This window comes from Gymnogyps californianus, chromosome 2 (assembly GCF_018139145.2).
Source record: "Gymnogyps californianus isolate 813 chromosome 2, ASM1813914v2, whole genome shotgun sequence".
In the NCBI taxonomy this organism is placed as follows: domain Eukaryota; kingdom Metazoa; phylum Chordata; class Aves; order Accipitriformes; family Cathartidae; genus Gymnogyps; species Gymnogyps californianus.
Window position 1 is genome coordinate 116,795,400 of NC_059472.1, and position 21,288 is coordinate 116,816,687.

A 21,288-nucleotide genomic window follows, 5' to 3' on the forward strand; every position below is an offset into this window, starting at 1 on the left:
CCTTATTTGTTTTCAAACATCTTTGATTATTCTAGACTACTGCTAATATTACAGGTGTTTTATTTTTTTTAAAAAAGGTGCATTTTGAAATACGTGTTAAATTGCCAAGAGAAATTTGAAATCTAGTAAGGATTTTCTTTGACAGATGTTGTAAGACTCTTTCACATGACTAATTGGATGTTTGCCTTGCAGGGTTAATTTTTTCCTTTGTTATCTATTAAATACGAGGAGTTTTTCCTTACTATTGTATGTTATTTTTAATAAAGTCTTACTGTAGTAAATACTGATGAGCAAGTAAGCTGTAATTGAATGATTTCGGGTGTCTGAAATGCCTTCAGAGGTGAAGGTTCTGCTGTAGTATTCACCTGAATCAGAAATTCCACCCTGTATATTGTATTTATAAAAGTACCTTAGTTTTAAAGAATTGTGTTTTGGGTTTTGTGCATTCTTTCCTTTCCCAACTCCTTCATCAAAAGACGCTTTTGTAGTGACAGCAGGCAAGAGCAGTGCTTAACTTGAAAGAACCTTTTGAAAACCAGCTATGCCTGTAGATTCTTATAAGAAGTAACTACAGTTTAAAACTCAAAGGAGTTTCACAGCTATATGGAGTATAGGCAACAAGATTTTCATGGTTACTGGTTTAAAATTTCACTGGTACAGCTTTGCATGTATTCAGTTGATGTGAAACGTCTCATCTTCAACTGAGAAACACGTAAAAGCCCTTAAAATTATGGATAGTTGGAGCCTGAGGAAAGATGAGAGGGGATGAAGATGTAGAACAAAGCTCTTAACAGCCTGCAGAAGAAGCTTACTTTCTTCAAATTAGATATTTTTACTTTCATCAAATGTCAAGAGCTCCGTGATATTCCATGGTCACCTAAACAATTAACATAAGTAGATTTATATTTGATGAAATACCTTTTATCATTATGGATTGTTCTGTGTGTTGACCTGATAAAAGTCCTTTGGTCAATCAAGTTATACAATATGAGGTTTGCTATTGAACTTAAAGGTCAAAAGCATTTCTGTGTAGATTGTTTTTGTCTAAAATCTCTTTGCCGTGTTGAGTTGATTTTTTGCAAACTATTTAGAAACACTGAGGGAAGCAGTCAGTATGTATTATTTTGGGATTGGATGATGTTCTCACAAAAGAAGAGGAGAAATGGCAGCTACTAAAGCTGCCTAGCTATATATCAGACAGTTCAGATTTTCCAGATCTGATATGAGTTTTTTTAGCTTCTTGTAAGAAGTCCAGTTTGAGGAGAGTCTATCCTCTTAAAACCACAGGTTTTGTCACCTACAGTGAAGTTGCAGCATTGAGAGTAAATTAAAGATAATTTGCCATAATTTCTTAATCTCCACTTCTGAATATGTGAGGCAGAGAACGGGTTGGTCAGTAAGCTCAAAGACCATTAACAACCCCTTTTATTCTGTGCTGTGGTGTGCACGTTTTCGTGTTCAGAGATTGATATTATTTTCTAATTCCTGAACTACAGGGATTTAAAGTAAATTTAGAAAAATAAAACTCTGTGTATGTTACCTGCTGTGTGTTCATATTACACTTTCTGCTTTTAGGACCTATGTTTTATTTGTAAATCTGCCTTGCCGTTTTACATTTTCAACGTACAAATTGAGTTTAACACACAGAAATTGGCCACACTAAAAAGTAATGCGAGCGTTTGCTACTAATTTCACTGATGATAGAAGTAAATTTGTCACTGTCAGCCTCTAACAGTAAATGACAATTCAAGCTCACTGTTTGTAAAACTTCTTATTGATATTATGTGATACATATCCCATGGCCCTTTGCTATCACATATACACATGATATATGTTAAAGGTGAAAGAACATGGTCCTTAAGTCTGCCTCTCTTACCTTTGCTGTCATGTAATTGATAGTTTGAAAAATCAAATCATTAAACTCTTCAAGTGTTTCTGTGTGAATGAATTAAGTATTGGAAATGCCACAAATGGTTTCTTCCTCAATGGATATCAATTGTTTGATTGACTTAGCTATAGATACTAAAATGATGGTCCTTTTTTCTCACTTTTCTGAACTCAAATACATCGATAATGCTAGTCGTATTATTGTAACTAATGGATAGTGGATTCTAAATATAATGTGTTTAATATAAAACATTTATTTCAAAATAGGTCATTAGATTGACTGAAGAAAATACTGGTGCTATCGAGAGTAGATACTTGATGTACAAGCAAAGGAAATTTGTGAAGAAAGAAATGAAATAACTTCAGGAGCCTAGGTAATGAAGACAGTAATGAAACCAGGCCTACTGAGCAAAGGCTACCTGTTGAGTTACAGAATATTTTAAAGGTGAACCATTGAAAATAGGAGTCTCTTTTGTTAAGAGTTTGAGATTTTGCTGTTGAGCATCAGAATATGTTGCACAGAACACGAGAACCGTTTGCCAGCACTGAATCATAGGTACAGTTGCCTCCTTCAGGAATGCAAAGAGAAACAGAGGAGGTACCATGAAGTAAAGTTAAATGAATCAGTAAGTGGCCTCTTGTTACTTGTGTCACTACACTCTCTCACCTTCTGAAGAGCCATGCTCCATCCTTGTGGGAAGCAGATTTTTGTTTTTGAGAATTTGTGTCCTAGTGGTTCAAGATCCCTCTACCTCCTGTGGCACAGGGAGAGTGCCCAGGAATTACGCCTTTACGGTAGATCTAAGGCATCTTAGGTGCGATTCAGCTGCCCAGACATAGGCGTCTAGTGCCACTTGAGGTGCCTTGCTGTATCCACACTAGCCACACAGAGCTAACAAGCCTGACACGAGACCCGCAAGAGATCTCTGCCCTTCTGGAATGTCAGCTGGCGGCCAGAGAGGATACCCAGGACTGCCTAAACTGGTTTTAGATGACTGTGCTTAGGCAAGTGAATCCTGTCCTTTGTGTCAGGACAAACAGATTCTCGGGCTGTGTGGAATGCCTGATGTGTAAGGGATAAAGTGCTCACTAAATGATGTGGGGCATTGGCTTGAAGTATGGATTAGAAGAATCAACTAACCTGATGCATCTGTAGTGCTTGCGGCTTCATTTTCATGCTTGACAGAAATTGTTGTAGGCTGTACCCGTTCATCTGGAATTGAGCTAATGATCCAGTCCCAGATGTTCCAAGTAATTGATGCAGTCTATGTTTGTAAATCACTGAAGGGAGACTGGCAGTTGGTGTCTTGGTAGGCACAGGATGTGGGAGTGACTTAGGAAATGTAAGGAGTTCATCTACTTGCCATTGTTTTGCTCCAGCAAGATTTTGCAATCATGTCGTTATAAACAGTTTGTGGTGTGGAAGAGGAACTGTTAGCAGTAGTTCAAAAACATTTAGTATCTGTTTGCAATACTTGAAAGGAAAATGGATATAGGAAGGGCACATTTTTAACAAAAGTCAAAGTTTGAAAGCAGTTTTATTAAAGATACTATCTTCTTTGGTTTGACTACTGTCAATCTACTGTAAAATACTGCAAGTTGGTATTTACAACCCTAGTAGTGTTAGATATGCAAGATGTCGATATTGATATACAGTATCGAGATTGGCCTTTATGGCCAGCTTTAGTTCAGTGTTACTGCAGGGGATCCAGGTTTTTTTCCCTCTCTGGTGTTACTTGAGGATCTGCTTTAAGATCAGTTAACTTCTGCTTGGCTGCTTCTGAGTAGCACAAGTGGAACATAGATCTTCTATTTCTACAGCCGTGAAATGATACTATATTTCTTTCTTCTATTATTGACTGTGACTTACAAAATGTTACATATTAAGTATCACATTAATTCTATGAATCTTAAGACCAGCTAAGGTAAAGGCTTGAGTTGCAGTAACAATAAATATACTTTAATTTAATTTTCTTTAAAAATAAAATACTTTTCTCTCTAGATATGAAAAGTTTTAGATTCTCTGGATACATCTGTAATTACCCTTATTGCTCTATAGCGAAATCACAGTAAATAGGTTGTTTAGAAGTTTTTTAGCATTGGGAGTACTAGAATGTTCTTTGAGTATCAAGTTTGATTGTGAATGCTTATCCTTTGATATCTATGAATACTTAAAAAAATAGATACTACATATTTGTAATCTGGCCCCCAAGTGTAATGCTACAAGGCGCAAACATATCACATATCTTTTAGTTATTTTTAGTTCAATTTGCATAGTTTGTTTCTTCAGAATTTTAGTATTTAAACCTTTGCAATGGGTCAGAGTTTTGGTCCGTGTTTCTAATAGAACAAACGTGTCTGGATTTAATCTTAGAATTACTTTGGTAAACCCCAAGTTTTGAAAGTGTGGTAAACTCTAGGGTCTGATGTGTCACGCAGGTTGGTTTGGTGGGTGTTTTACTAGAAACATTCCTTTGACTCCTCTGAAACGTTTTGTAGAAATGCACAGCAGTTCACTGATACCAATTCACTTGCTGCATAGTACCTACAGAACACTCCTCTGCAGTACAGATCTCTTTCCTCTATTAGAAGAGAAAAATTCTAATGCTTGGAAGTTGGATCGTGTGTTTCTAGCTTTCTGAATATAAGAACAACCTTTTCTTGAATTTTCTTTTTTTTTTTTTCTGCTTTGAAGCTCTTCATCTGGAAGAGAACTTGTACCAGAGTGAGAACATTTGCTTCTCATCAGGTTTCTTCAGGAGCTTTTGGCAATACTAGATTGCAAGCTTTTCTCTGTGGGGTGTGCTTACCTCCAAAACTCTTCTTACCCATTGTGATTTAAAATGCAGATACTGAGTACAAGAACAGTCTTGTGAGATTTCACTGAGGTTCAGTGTCTTTCATTAGTTGTGTTTTTCATTTAAGATGTTCTGTACGTGCCTAGCAATTCATACAGCCTTTTATTCATGTTTTTTAGTAGCTTAGAGCTTTGTTGTAAAATGCTGTTTGGATAGTGCTTTCTCAGCTGTCAGGTGTATTTGCACATGTAAAATTTGATACACTGAAAGTGTTTGGCCTTTAAAATTAACTAGAATGAAAATTATCTAGCCATTCTAGAATGAAAAAGTGTTTTCAGATAGTTTTATTTTGAAATATCAGTTATATTCAGGCTTTTATGACTTCTGTTGTAGAAATTAATTTTGTTTGCAGACTACATGAAACTAGCATTACAGTTACAGTTGGATACTGACAGTACAACCGTCATCATGCTGTGCATGTTGGCAGTCAGTAGCTGCAGCCCTGGTCCATTGGCTAACCAAAGGCACATAGTAAAGAAGTTTGGCTCAGCTGGCTTCAGCAGAACTGCACCTTGATTATACTGTGTGGAGTCAGTTAAGCCTTGAGCTGGGGTTCTGTATGCTGAAGTATATGGAAATGCTTTTATAAGAGCTACAAACAAGTGTATCATTGCATGTGAGTGAGAGCACATGGAAAGCACATCATACGGGAAGCGCATATAATGCTTTTGTTTCATTAACTGCTATAAATACAGACTTCAGATTTCAGATCTTCAGAAACACTATTAAGCATCTTTCTGAAAATGGAATGTCCCTAAAGATTGCTTGGGTTTATGTTGTTGTTAAAGCCTAGGGAAATAAAAGTGTTAAGGCCCAAAAGGGTGGGGAAGATCTCTGGTTTCTGCAAAAGACAGTGCAAATTTTTCCTGCTCATGTTTATTTAAAAACAAACAAACAAACCACCCCACAACAAAAGAAACTCAGCTGCATTATCACTTTAGCCTTAATAGAATTAAAACAGACCCTTTTCACCCATTAATTTTATACATTTATGGTACTGTGCTATAATTTTGCAACACTTTTAGTGACTGTACTGTAATTTTTAATTTATTTTAACATAAATCCTGCAAAGTCCAGTTAAGAACACCCATGTATCAGTGGTTAAGATCAGTTCTATGTCTCTCAAAACCACTTATGCGTTTAAAAAAAAAAAAGTATTTATTTTAAAAGCTACCTTTTATGTGGACAAAGAAACTGTATGAAGCTATTTCATAGTGTAGGCTTTTAATCCAGTGTTAACAATGTTTTAATTGTATGAAAAAAATAGTTTAACTAGGCAAAGTAATTTGACAGTATTACCAAGACCATTGTTTAATATATCGTACTATAATTTACACAACATGTCAGTAGCTGGAAATGTTTGCATTTGCATTTTTCTGAAATGCTATTTGTGCATTTTGGGGTTGAGCAGTAACTTCTAAAATTCTCCATCTTCAATGCTCCTTTATAATGAATAGCTTGGTAACAATAAAATAAATTTATCTGAGCCTTTGGTTCCCAAAGTACGCTGTTGTTTGGGGTTGTTTAGGTTTTTCTTGATTAGGAGGTTTTGCATAAATGAGCAAATGCTCACTTACTATTTTTAAGATTGTACTGCACATAACTTTATTTTTTCAAAGGCTTCTTGTGCAATATTTGCGTATCAATGCTGCATTGTAGTGCTGCTGGATAGTAACATGAAAGTCTAGCCTGTTTTGTTATCAAATTTAAAAACACAGCAACAAAACCATTTTTATTTGAAAAGCATGTTTTCACTTTTAATCAGTTTTTATGATAGCATATTCATGTGTCAATGTTGATCTGTTCATGCTGTTTAAAAATCTACAAGATATTTCTTAATGCTATTTTAAAATTACCTGTAATGTTGCAGGTATCCTAGATATTAACCATTACTATTTACACTTCTGTTATAGTGTTTAGTTCATTGCACTTAATCTGGCATTTGGATTAGTGGTTTTCCCTGTTCAAAAATCTTGATGTCTGGTTCTATTTAAGATACTAAGAGTAAAAGCAGCAGGAATCAAAATGTATTCTGCCTGAGCCCGTATGCTGAGCGGGAGTGCTGTTTCCATGGCAACACACAGGCTAGTGGGGGGGAAGGCTGATGCCTTTTCCCTGATTCTGAGAGTTTACATATCCAAACACAATTATTCTTAGCAAGATTCCCTTAAAAATCAGTGTTTGTAGGAGAGAGGGAAATAATGTTAGTGAAAATTGTCAATATACATCCAGGTATTTCTTGTGGTGGTTTGTTTCTTCTTTAATCATGAAGATTTGTTAGTGCAACACACAGCTTTTCGCTAATGCTAGAAAAATGTACTAACTATAGCAGCAGTGATCTCGGACATGTTAAATGCAGGGTGTTCTAACATTTGATGGTGCTGCAAATGCTGTTGGACAAAACCTTGCTTTACCCTTTTAATGAAAGCTGCCTTCCTTTGGGAGGCTGTATTATTAAATATAGTTGACATTTCACTGGGAGCAAGTTCTGAATAAGCAAAGGGTAAATAGTCACCATTCCAGAGATGATAAGGCTTTGCAATTAATTTTATTTTTTTTTAGAAATGGCAGGTTTTAGAGCAGGTAATATGCTAAATTGGTCTTCCATTACTGTAGTGCAGCTGTGTCTTGGCCTCGCCCATTTTATTTATTATAGGAACCATAGGCTGATACGTTTTCTGTGCTCAAACTTATAGATAAATCCTTCTTCTCTGAGTGGATTGAGAAACTGTTACGTTCTACTGTTGGAATATGTTGGGGTTTGGGGTTTTTTTTTTTGAAGGCTAAATATTTTGTATTGAGACTATTTTATTTAGTCACTAGAGATGCATTTCTTTCTTGAAATACACAAACCTGAAATTATAGGAAAGAGGAGCGCAAACCCCGGAGTATTGTCTGCCTGTCTGATTTTTTTTAATGAAGGATTGGAATAGTGGCAAATACTGTGTGTGGAAATGAATTTATTTGCATGGAGAATTTTCACCTTTTCCTCTGGCGGTGGCTCCCAGAAGATGATGTCACCTTGCAGCTCATTGGTTGTGCGGCACCTAGTGCGGGGAAGGGAGAGAAAGATGCCGGCACAAATCTCAGTGGTGGATCTAGGGTGTTTGCGAGCAGTTTTTGATAGAATCTTTGATTAGTATTGAGAATTTACTGCGTGTGGCCATGTGAGGTGCTGGGTCCGTCCTAGGGTGAGGGGATTGAAGAGCTATCAGAGGAATGAGGCGGCTGATCTGCAAGAGGATCTGTGATTGTAAGTTGAAAAATCTGGGTGGAAGGAAAGAGACAGGGAGTGCTGGTTAGACACATTGTGGGAGGATGTGTAGCAGAAAATGCATGCATGAGTAAAAGAAGAAAAGGGAGAAGCATTTGTCTTTGGTAGACTGGAATGATAAAAATTGTATTAAGGGCTTTCTTTTAGGGAAAATATTCAGAAATGGGAAAAAATATTCAATGTGTGCAAAGATATTTTCCCTTTGTGGGAATGAATGTGTAGGATTCATTTTTATGCTCAGTTTTACAGTGGTTAATTATGAAGGCAAAATAATATTTTATAAGAACTTAAGGTGTAGAAAACGCTGTTTATTTCTCATTGTCATTTTATTCCTAGGTCAGAGACAGAGGACAAAGTCATAAATATTTGTTTTTATTTATGCATTTTGTGAATTTCTGTGAAATGTGAAGCAAAACAGTTGATTAGGAAATAAATATACATCCATTCTAATAGTTGTATTTTTATTTAATGTATCCTTTTCTAGACAAAAGCTTTGATGATGAAGAGTCAGTGGATGGAAATAGGCCATCATCAGCTGCTTCAGCCTTCAAGGTTCCGGCACCTAAAAAGCCAGGAAATCCTTCAAACAGTGCAAGAAAGCCAGGATCAGCTGGTGGGCCTAAGGTTGGAGGTAATGTAAAGCTATTCAGATTCTAATCAGTGTTCCCAGAAACCTTGCCAGAGCAGGCACAAAACAGAGAACTTTGGAAGGTGATGTTTAATTCATGACTGCAGTATTTTTGCAGAGCTGAGAACAGTAAGGGACCCTGTTTTACGTAATTATTCACATGTAAAGGTGTGTGCATGTCTGTCTGTTTTTGTGAATGTGCATTTAGCTTATAAAGGCCTCTCGTTATAAATAAAATTAACATCTGGAGATAGCAGTTGTGTTGGTGAAAGGAATATATGGGGGTGTCTGATAGAATCCACACCTCACTTACTGTATATATAAATATACTGTGAAATTCTGTAGTAGGTCTGTGTAGATGAAATTTTTACTGTAGGTCTGCAGTGTTTCACATGGCTAGAAGGGCCTAGCCATCAACCATATACCTCAACAGAGGTGTATATTACACCTGAATGACTTTTATTATTGTTCCTTAAACTGTCAGAGTATTGTGAAATTGGTTGTGAAAGATAAAAAATGAGGGCCAAAAGCCTTGCCAGGATTTTTTTGCATGGTAGACATCAAAGCAGTATAATGATGATGCTTACTAATTATAATCTTTGAACAAGGAAATCCGCATTTTTTCAGGGCGGGGGTAATCTAACAAAAGCAGCTGTTTACTGCTAAAGAAGTGACAGATTTTTTTGACGGTTCATGTACACATTCAGAAAAATACATAATTAAGTGGAAATATGCCATGCTTCAGGTATGGCTTTTTTATGAATAAGTGATTCTTTCAGTAAGGGATTTTTTGTAAGAGGAAGTAATTTTTTGATGTTCCTATTCATGTAACATTCCCTTACGTGAACTGCAAAGCAAAGATAAAATTTGAAAGAAGATACACATGCCAAATAAGCTGCCTTAAGTATTTTCACGTTACTAAGATATAGCTAATGTTTTGACAATTTATTGTTTTTCTAATGTGATCTTCAGAATTCCTAATAAATTGAAAAGATTCCCATAGGGCGGGATCAACACTGCCATAGTATAACTCAAAATTGATAGCAGTATGAATCAGAAAGTACCACCTAAAAGACTTCCTAAAGGAAGTTATCTCTTGAAATTGACTCAGTATTTATTATTATTACACAAATAAGTAATAATAATATCATCTCCTTTAACCTGAAGCGTGGTGGTTTTTGCATGCAAGACATAGTACCAGAACTGAATGCTCAGGATTCCTGTTTCTTTCAGTATGTGCTTCTTTTAATAATAATTTATTAAATATAGATGTTTTTAATGTAAAATTGTTTTTACACCTAGACTTTCACTTTACATGCTGTGCAGTAAAAACATGGATATAAGAGAGGAAGGGAAGGGAAATAAGAACAGAATAACCACTTGACTGATTTTTCAGTTTATCTAAAAATTCAATAGTAAAGGAGATTAAAAAACCAAAAGTTATTACATTCTTTTCCCTCCTTTTCCTATATTGCCAAACTTCAAAAAATTAAAATGAAAAAACACATGGAATAAGGACAAAATTTAAGCATGCCAAAAACAGAGGACTTTGGTCATTCCTTGCTTTATACTGTGTCCTTTCAACTCTGGAAAATACTGAGGCGTGTTCACATGTGCATCTGTTTCCTCTCTTTTTTTATTCTGGCAGTATGTCTGTAGTCAGAATTTTGAAAATTTAGGATTAAACGTTTGGCTGGCCTTTCTAATACTTATAAAACTGTTCTTTGAATGCTTGTCTGTATGTGCATCTATGGCATGGTTGTGCAGACTGCTCAGGTGCTTGACCATGGAGAACTTTTGCCTCAGTATTTTGTAGGAAAGATGTTATGCCTTGTGTTCTTTACCAAATGGCTAGAAGGTGGAAATTTGTCTTCCAGTCTTCAGTTGTTCTCGACTACCTCTACTTTTTTTCTCTTGCTGTCTACCAGGGAGAAACTTTTACAGGTCTATTAATCTGCTTGTGCACGGATTTCTTTCATTACATATAACTGCACGCTTCCTAGTTTAATTCTTCCTTGATGTTTTTTTTTTTTTCCCTTCAAGTTTTCCTTGAGCTGACCCTCAATCTTTTCTTTTTCGCATTTTCCATATGTCACCATTGATCAGCAAGGCTATTATCGCTGTTTTAGTTTTTAGCAGCTAGTATTTGTCTTCATTTTACTCCTGCTGCCCATTATTTATATCTTTCAATGTTTTTCTCCATTTCCATACTTTCTTTTGAGGTTACCAGTGTTTAAACTAGTTCTGTCTAGTAACAAGCTTGCTAGCAGATAGCAATGTTAAATGTCTGTGCTATCTAAGAGTGCCTCACCCTTCTGCATAGTATTTACAAATCCTGCATCTCCTAGCCTAATAAAGAACATTAGTGTAGATGCCAAATGTATTTCTTAAACAAGTCAATCAAGTCATAGTCTCTCCCAGAAGTGAGGAGTTTCCCATAACATTATTCATACAAGCAATAATACCAGGTCAGACAAGAGGTCTATATAGTCCACTGTCCCATCTGACAGTAGTCAGGAATGACTACCAGAGAAGTGTACATGAACAGGGCAAGTGTCTAGAAGCACACTGTCATTACAGGACAAAATGCTGGGTTTAGAGAGCTTTATTCCACAGAGGACCATGGTCTTTGAAGAGTCCAGTTAGGGCATCCTATTCTGCTTATCTTGAGACTTCATGGATCTCTATGGCTGCAAACAAACCTTGATGCTCTTTCGCATCTGCTTTCTGTAGGGTCTGCTTTGCAGGTGCCTAAAGGACACCTGGGATTTTTCTCCGGTCTCAAAATTGCCATCTTTCTGGAGCAAATCTGTGGTTCTGGAAGTTGTCTGCTCTTGCTGATTTATTAAGGCTCTGCTATATCCTGCAGTCCCAAATCCTTCTGCTGACCACTGCATTCCAAGCCTGCAATCAGTGGGCATGTCATTTCTCACCTTTCCCTAATAAGCACTGGCTACAGGTATTTCACGCTCATAACTGCTCACCTCATGGTTCTGCCACCTGTTGGTCCTGCTTGCCTAAGTTTTCTCTGACTCTCATATATACGTGTATACATACTAAGAAGTTGCAGTTCAGCCTTGGAGGAAGAAGTAGCAGCAGCTCCATGAACTGTGTTGCTTTTTCTTTCCTTTTCACAAAAATTTCCAAAGTCATGTCAGTGACCTGCAGCTGAAGCAGTCCTTCGCTGCAGTTTCTTCTCTTCAGGCTTCTGTGACCAGGCAGAATTGCTAGTGCAGGTAGAAATTTGGTTGAGCGTAGGCTGAGATTACTGCAAGTTCCATTCATTTAAACTGCCTTTTACATTCCAGAGATCCTTTTCCTAGGATATTGCTTTAGAAAGATGTCTTTTCCTATCAGCTGTAGATGACAATAAAGAAAGTACAGCTTTTTCCTGGTTCCGAAAGAGAGTGGAGGCTATCCTGTCTTGAGGCTAAGAAAATTAAACCTCTTAGCCATGCTGCTTGCTTTCTTTTATGCTGATATCTGCTGAATTATACCTCAGATGTATGTGTGCTTGGCTTTTCATTATATACTCCATGGAGATGTTTCTTATTAAAGAAATGGGTAATTCCACCACTGACCAGATACTCAGTTCAAATGAAAGGACCCATCCAATATGCAAGAAGAGATTTTTTTTCACTGTGTTGGGCACTTTCCATTTAATGTAGGAAATGCACTTTGGTGGCACTGGAAATGCAAAGTCATTGTCCAGGAAGGCAGGTGAAACCGGTATGTACATTAGCATTAGCAATGTCCTAATTGGGCTGGAATTCTCTCTCCTTGTGCTGAGAATGACTGTGCAAGATCTTTTCCTGTCAGCGGTAGGGATGGGACAGCCTGTAGAACTTGTGCATTTGCTGACAGGTGTGATTAAGCCTGTAGAAGACAGCTTGCCAGAAAAGTATCAGAGCAGGCAGCCTCAGTGGTGTACTCTCAGCCCTGAGAGTAAGAAATCCAGCAGGCTGTTTCTAATCTGACTTCACTGCTTGGAGGTGTTCAGACACTGACCTTCTTGCTTGCGATGAATGAGAAGTGGTAGGTCTTCAACTTAATGGGACAGTGCTTTGTTTGGCATATTTCTTATTCCATGGTCAGTGCACTTCCCTGAGTTAGTCCTTTGCCAGGAAACACACAGCTGATCTGCTTACTTCTGACACACTTGCTTTCAGCTCTTCATTCAAGTGGCAGAGCCTCTGGAAATACCCCTCTGCACTAAGGCCTTCTTACTGAGAATGTGCACCGTGTGTGTTCTGCCCTTCCAGAAATGGATACTCACGGGCTCTTTCTTGGCAGTATGGCAAGCAGCTTTTTGATTGTAAGGGTCACCATAATTTACAGTAGTAAAAGACTTGAGTATGTTTGCCAGGTGAGCTATATTCTTGTCCCTGTGCTGTTCAAGATCTCTTACAGGTCTTTGGCAAGTTCTCTTGCAAATGTGAGATCTCTGTTCCAAGTCTTCTAGGGAATTGTTCACTTGTATACTATTCAGAAGCTTTATGTAATCTAGATGTTAGTAGGAAACTTCAGTCTGTACTTCAGCAAGAAGAGTGGCCTCCTTTCTTTTCCCAAAATGTCAATTTAAGTCAGTAGTCTTTAAAATGGATTAAATGTAGGAATGGTGATACTTCAATAGAGCCATGTGGCATTTGGAAGAAAAACTTGCTGATGAAACCCAATCATGATGAAAGTTTGTATTAACTTTCTGTTGTATGTTTTATGAGAACCTCTGTAGGGCTGGAACATTATTGTATTGTGTTGTAATTTGAAACAAGGTGGACTTTCTACTTTTTGTAGTTGTTTTCAGCAGGAAGATACTGTATCATGTATTTTTACCTATGGTTCGTTGGCTTTTTTAAATGTATACTGTGCTGGCCTGCTAGCGTTATTATACATTGCTTACTGTTTAATAATGTTGTTACACTTTTTGAAACAACCTATGTTGCTTTAGGATGAATCATCCAGTAACAAACCAGCAAAGGGGATGTCATTCATTTAAATGTCAGAATGATTGTAACAGCTGTTTAAAAAGATATTTTGGAGTAAGAATGTTGTTGATGCCAATTGCGAAGAATATGAAGTGAAACCCCAAAGACATACAGGGTTTTTTTTTTCCTATTAAAAAATTGTGTGCATGCAAAAAGCATTTTTTTTCCAACATAGAAGTTGTGATGTTGCCTCCTTTTCTTAAACTGTTCAAAGGATCTGGTCCTCAATGAAGACTGCAACTGTACCAGTTTGGGATTTGATGCTGGCATTACTTGAAATAACCCTCAGTTTTAGAACGGTCTTAATTCTTAAAGTTAAAAAAAAAAAGCCCCCTAAAGTTTGATGATTGCTGAAAAGACATTAAAAATATCTCCTATTAGGTAGAAAGCAAGTAACAGGAAAACTTGGGTGAACCAGGTGAACAGTTCTGGCAAAAGAAGGCTGAGAGAACTATAATAACACTGTACGTGTTTTTCTTAACTGCAGGAAGCTATTCTCAACTTTAGGAAATTTAAGTTTAGTTTGTGTATTTGTCTACAGTGTGTTCTATCAGCATTGTAGTGCTTTTTTTTCCTTCTCAATAATAGCAGTACAGCTCTTTGAGAAGTATTAAAATGGTACTGATTTGCTTTTTTTGGCTCCATTTCCTAGCAGAAGGCATTTTTAAGTTTAGAGGCTTTAGTAGGAAACAGTTTAAATGGAAAGGCTCTGCATAAAACAAATATGGTACTGAAAAATAGATACTTGCCTTCTGAAATCTTTGCCAGGTGAAGTTAACCTCATTAGAACTATATACTGTAGTTAAAAAACGTTTTTGTTAAAAAGGCTTCGATAATTATGGGACTGTAAATACAAATTGTTAGTGAATGGACTTGAAACAGGGTTAACTCATGCTTGCTGTATCGGTTGTCTTCAGACTCATGAAGACATCTTGTTCTGTGTTTACTTGCACAAAAAAAAGCTTCATAGTAATCAATGCCCAAGGGGTTTTTTTTAACTTTTGAGTTCTGCAGACAATAAGTTAGGAGTCTTTCCTCTATTATTTGTTCAGCCCTCATTAGGTGATTTCCAAAGTGCTGTATTTGTCATGTAAAATAAACTAGGATTTATTTTTTTTCTTCATTGTTCTGTATTGGCCCTTTGTATGACATAAAACTGCTCTGTGATAATCTTGGTCAGCAAAGCATCACTGACAGTTGTGGCACTTGCTTCCCTTTTTGGTTTCCAGGTTGTTGTGAAATTCAAGGATTTTTCTGCAAGATCCCAGCTGAAATCAGCCTTTTCGTCTTTCTGAGCAGCCTTTGAGGTCAGCCTTGGGTATCAGAATCTGAATCAGAGGATTTGTTACAGAATGCCTGTTTGCTTCCTTGTCCCCACAGTGAATGTCAGTTAACTTGCATCCTGAGAGATCCTTACCCATGGAATCGCTGGGTTACAATCCTGCAGTAGTGAACTGCTGCTATTTTAACCTAACCCAGAGTTCAGAGAAGTAGGAGGACTTCCAACTTTCCAGGTTCTTGGAGAGTTGTTGGATTTTGTTGTTGTTGTTGTTGTTTACTCCACTGAGCAGCAGTTCCCGAGAGGGTTTCCTTGCACATGATCAGTGGTCTGTTCTCCTTGGCCATTACAAATTCTTGTTTAGTCACTGAGGTTTCCATTCCTCTAGCAGATATTTCCTTTGCAGCTAGCCTCAGCAGTTGGATTGGAAAATCAATTTTAATGAGGAATCTGAATGAAAATAAATAAACATGATAAATTATAGATATATATGTGTACACACACATACACATATACCTTCAGAGAACATATATATGTATTCATAATTACTGTTCGTTAGTCTCTCTGTTTTCTGTGCGTCACCCAAGGACAGTTGGCAGATAATTCATACTACTTTAGTTTATTTTGCACTAATTTCTAGAAGCTTCAGTTAGATTGTAGGATTTATTACATTGGTATAAGCATGATACTGTATCTGATAGTCTTCTCTCAAAAGGCTTGTAGCCTAGAAGTCAGCTTATAAATGGATAAAATAGGAAAAGAGTAACACTGGAGCAGAAATTAAGAGGTCTGGAGATAAGAGCTCACCAAACTGTGTAACCTTCTTTTGACATCTCTACCGTGTGTTCTAGTCCCAAACAACTTACTAGCAATCATGGTAGTACCAGGCAGTGATGAGAATTAAGGAACACAACCCACCCCTTGTTTAGTTTGCTAACATTGAATACTGATTTTATTCAAGCAGTAAGAAGGGGAAGCAATTTGTGTATATTTTCGTATGGGTGAATCCAGAAGGAAGAAGAGGAAGGAGAGGGGAGGAAGCTGGGCTGAAATCAGCTGACTCTGCCGCTTTGAGTCCATATGGACTGTGGCTGTGTTACAGAGCAAGCAAAGACAACCATTCCAAAACATTTCTGCATTGCTGCTTTGCAAAGTAGCAGGTGTGATTCCTCTTGGTAGGGCAGGGGGGAGAATTGTCTTTAAAAAAACTGTTTCATTTCTTTGTATAATTGTATATGCTTTCAAATAGAGAGGCAGGGAATGTAGAAGCATAAGATGCAAATTATTTTTATAATTTGAGTAGAGAATGTTCACCAAAGGTGCAAATATTACTTGCAACAAATAAATGAAATGTCCTTAAAAATATGAGAGAAAAACAATACATTAAAATCAAATCACTTTGACCTTCTGTCTTGCACTAGTGGACTTTTAGAAGTAAAAGATAAAAATGTGTTGTCTAAAACATGTAAAAACTGTAATTGTGTAGTTTGCGATGACAGGCGATATTAGTTCTAATTGTTCTTAATACAGTATCTGTTTAAATTATTTCAGAAAAGAATGCACAGTTGAAGAGAAGTGACAACAGTAATGAAAACACTATTTTTCTGAAACTGTTACACCACAACAACTCCAAAAAATCACAGTATCCCGAACCAGTCTGTTTTGCAACACAAATTATAGATGATACAAATGAACTGTTTGTTTTCCTGGTTTTTCTTAGTAATTTCTGTAATGTAAAATAATTAGTGCAATTTTCCTTATTCAGGTATAAAACGAGGAACAAATTAAAATGTAAATATTAGATTATTAGAAAGCTGTATTAAAAACTGAAAATAAGACTAATGCTGTCATGCTCATAAAATTAGCATAACTTTAAAACTCACGTGTTGAAACTAGACGAATGAGCCAGGGTCTCAAAGGTATGTTCTTTTAAGTATTTGTGAAAAATGAGTGCCAGTAGAGAAAAGAAATACATGAGTGCTTTGAAAGATTACTGTGTGAGCACAAACATTGTGCATGAGTTGAAAGATGACTGTATGAGCTCCCAGTTGAGTAGAAACAGACATTAATCAACAGTGAGATAAGCCTAAAAGAAATCAGGTATCTGTATTTTTGCTGCTCATGGAACTGCTTGTTTTTCTGCACACCCAGGGTTTGGTCTTATCTAATGTATGCTGTCCAAACCTCATACTAAGTAAAACACTGTTAATTTCTTTGTTGTATAGTTGTCATATTTTCTGTGTGCTTCACAAATGCTTGTGAATTGAACTGATCGCCATAGCATGCCTGTGAAAATAAGAGGTAGTATTATTAATCTTTTATACTTGTGAAACTGTGCTACATAGGAATTGAGACTAAAGTTGTTGAAACTGTGCATTCAGTATTAGGAATCAGCTTCAAATACTACTGACTAAATTTCTCAGAGAATGTAATGTTCAATACACAATTCCAAAGGAATTTTCATTCTCAAGAGCATCTCCAGATTTTAAGGTATGCATGCTGGTGCAGTGATGTTCAGTCTCTTCAGTCCACATAAGAATTATTTTGTGTTTCCTCTTAGTACACGAGTCCTGTATTTGCTCCTGACTAATGTGGCACACCTCAAGGATTGAGATGTGCTATCCTAATAGTTGGAACACCTTGCACCACCTTCTTCCTTGTAAGCATAGCTCACTCCTAATTTCTTCTTGTCTCTCCTGCTCATGTTCTTTCCTGGGGTGAGTAATTGTATGGAGAGATCTGCTTAGCATCTCGGTCCTCAGAGATAGCAGACTCACTTGCTGGGTGGAAACTTCTGTTCATGTGCAATGTCTCTGGCATGTAGGAAGAATGTTTTAATGAAGCAGTCGTGATACAGGTGGGATCTCTGGAGAAGCTCTCTAACCATGCCCGCCAAGTTTCTAATGTAGGAAGATTAAGGAATAGAAGGTTTTATGAAGGTATTTGAAGATATTTTGCTATTTTGTTCAGTTTGTGCAGCTCTTTCAGCTTGAATGACTTTCTGGGTGCCTCAGGGACAGTGATGTTTGGCATTGGAGGAGCTGAGGTGGACAGGTCAGTTTAGAATGCATGTCAGTCACTGGGGCTGAACATGACAGAATTCATCTGTCAGTTTCCTTAAAGTGGACTTCCTAGTGAAGGTGTTTCTACTCTGCTAAGTCACTTGGTTATAACTTGAATTGTCTTTTAAGCTGGTTTAAAACAACATGAAGGCTTTGTCAGTTAAGGTTCTGCCAAAAAAAATATGGCTTATTTGCTTTTAGTGTTATATCTGATTTAAAAATATATTTTATTTCTGAAACTTATTTCAGAAAACTCTGGTGCCTTGTGTTGGAACAACTGAGTAGGTTTACTGATCCTAATTGTCTTCCCAGTGTCTTTGTCAAAGGCAGTTCAGCTTAAGTCAAAGGCGTTTTAGCTTAAGTTAATAAATGATGAACTGCAATGGCTTAAGAGACTGGTACATGTTCCTTCTGCTGTTCTTCTCCCCCCTCCTCTATCTCCTATATACAGGTAATAACTATCATCAGACAGATGTGTCGAGAAACCCAATAAGGTAATCTCCCAGTGGTTTCCTAAGTTTTATTTGTGAGGTTTCTCTGGTAGGCAAGGCATGTGCTTGAAAAAGCACTAGGAATATAGACAAGGTTGTAATAATAGAGAGGTTTTTGAGGATGAGGAGTTATTTTTTTCCAGATGCAGGTTTTTTTCTCAGAAAATGGACACAAGGCAGCTGGAATTCTGTTGATGAAAATTTTTGTCTAAACTAAGATCACTACAGCTTTTCATGGTTTGGTCTTCCCCCAAGTTTTATTGGCAGAACTGTGGCAGTTAGCAGCGTGATCTGTTTCTTAACTTGTATAGCAAAGCCAGTAAGCGATGCTAACAGTTACACCAGAACAATTATGCATTGGCTGGTACAATTTATGCTGTGAGTAGAACTTGGTACAAGTTATTACACTAACATAATTTTATTTAAATTAGTGTAATTATATCCATCTTAGAGGATTTACCAGTGTAACTATCTAAAAATAAATCTACCTTGTTTACAAAAAACCACCTTGTCTAATGTGGATCAAAGTGTTTTTTACTGGAGCAAGTGCTGCTGCTTTGTTGCTCTCAAATGTTTTCCTAACTTAAGCAGGCAATCTGAAGGCATCTATACCAAGTGACTCTTAGTCACCTGATGAAAGAACACCTTTGTGCTTTATCCAGATATTTGAGACTGAAGAATAGTTCTTTACTTGTCTTATGGGAGGTTTTTATTCAAGTTTTTCAATTAAAATCCAAAGATCAGTCTTTCAAACGTGGAAATAAGAGCATTTAGAACATTGATAGAATTAAGGTAAGATCACCAATGTTTCCTGTATTCTGTTAATTTGTCAAGGTATGCATATACAGTATATCAAATTGCTTTAGATGACCCAGTAATTTAAAACGTGAAGGGAATTTTCAGAGATTCTCAATCTTCAGCTGCTCTTCCAAACATTTGGTTCATGTTTTACAGAAGCAAAATTGTGAAGAGTGCATACGAAAAGACGTTATTCTGGACTGTTCTATTAACTATAGCAGTAATCTTACGATACCTGGAAAGATAAAAAGATTCAGGCTATACAGAGGGCTTTATCAGAATCATCGTCTTAAAATTCACCCTTGCCATCTCAGAGGTGGTAATTTAGATCATGAAGCACTGGTAACGTCCTCCCCCACCCCCCAACAGATACCATTTTAAAAGTAAGCTGTCAGTTTTATCAAATAGTAATAAGGGCTGACCAAGGATAAACAAGTAGATTTTTGCGAAGACTGAGAGCTACAGAAGATTCAGGAAAAATGCCAGTTTCAGAGACTAACAAACAGCAGCACGTGTATTCAAAGAAAGAATTAAATATGACCTTTGCAACATCTGTCCACTAGGGCTGGAAACAGAATTTGGTTATTGAGCACTGTCTGTCCATTGCAAGTACTGTGCTAAAGAATTCTGTTCACAATTAGGTTTTGTGTCTTTGTCGTTGATAGGGGTTCCAAAAATTGATTGCTGTAATCTGTTAATTTATTTGTAGCTTGTGTGGATGCCTTTTTTTTTTTTGTATCAGCACTTGCTTTAGATTTTTTTTTTCCACCTTTGTGTTTAGTGAGATAGGCTGCCTATTCCACTAGGTTGCCTTTGCACTTGTCCTTACTTGAGTTCATTTTGTTTGAGTATTGCTCTACTCCCTTCAGCCTACACTTAGGCTTTCAGCAGCTGTACTGGTTAAGCTGCCCGGAGTAGTTTCCTTCCCTGACTCCACTAACTCATTTGTATCCTGAGTCATCCATTGGATTGTGCTAGCATGGTGTTTATATGGCTCTGCAGTGAAGCACACCAGGGAACTTGCTCATTGAAACTATTCTTCTTGGCCAGTTTATTTTATTCTCAGCTTAGCCACTCCCCATTGTGATTTACTATTCAGCTGTACTAGTGCTAGAAGGAGGGAGGTCAGTAGGAGTGAGTGGGAGTTGCTGGTTAACCTATTATACGAAAAGCTGAGTAAGTACTTGAGCTTATCCTGTCCACTTATCCTACACTGAGCTGCTGTCAGTTCCTAATTTGCAGCTGATTGTTTATTATCCTACAAAACCAAAAGGGTAACAGTACTTTTTTTCTCTTTTTCTTTTTTTTTTTTTTTTTTTAAATCCAGAATGATCTGCATCTTCTGCTTCAGTCTCTGATAGATAAGAATTGAAGCTTTTGAATTAGTTAAGATGTAGGTGTAGCTTTACGGTTTTGGGTGTTTTTTGTTTCTTTCAGAAAAAAATTGTAATCCACATCATCTTTCTTTAGATGTGTTGCTCAGTAAGATACTGTTATTGTATGCAATTAGAGATTTCTGAGGGATAGATGTTTGTATAACAGTACCCTTTTCAAAGTTTACTAACGTTTAATTTGTGATGCATGTTGTATTAGAAAACAGTTATGAATTTTTTAGGGAAGTGTTTTGAGAAAAGCATTTAAGAACAAAAAGTGAAACAAAGTTTTAGATTTTGTGTTACTCCTAAGTTTCTGTACTAGTTTTGAAATTCCCTTTTTTCACAGGGAAATTTTTGTTCTGAAATTTTTGTCAAAAGACCCACAGAAGTAGAAGAAACTGAATCAGACTAGTAAAGACATGCTACAAAACACATTTCTAGACCAGTGCTTGTATGCTTGGATTAAACAGTTCTTTGTTTCAAAACAAAAATACCAGTCCAGTATCACTCTCACGACTTCTTTCTTCTCCCATATAGTGTTGTCCTGTTGTTTTGTCATCCCATGATGTATAGCTTTGTAGATACTCATGGGGAGAGCATCAAGGTGGTAGAGCAAGTGAGCAGTCCAAAGTCATCATGATATGATGGAA

The 21,288-nt window shown here is 36.9% G+C and overlaps 1 protein-coding gene across 35 annotated transcripts in view; it reads left to right on the forward strand.

Moving 5' to 3' along the window:
- Nucleotides 1–21,288, forward strand: part of CLASP2 (cytoplasmic linker associated protein 2) — a 149,148-nt gene that overhangs the window by 48,123 nt on the left and 79,737 nt on the right. For 15 of the 35 annotated variants that reach the window (XM_050891751.1, XM_050891753.1, XM_050891750.1 and 12 more), the window contains exon 8: nt 8,504–8,650. In XM_050891751.1, the coding sequence (XP_050747708.1) occupies nt 8,504–8,650 (147 nt within the window). Of the gene's footprint in view, nt 1–7,964; nt 7,999–8,503; nt 8,651–16,068; nt 16,072–21,288 lie in introns of those variants that run through there. The other 20 variants (XM_050891773.1, XM_050891780.1, XM_050891776.1 and 17 more) reach the window with 3 other exon arrangements.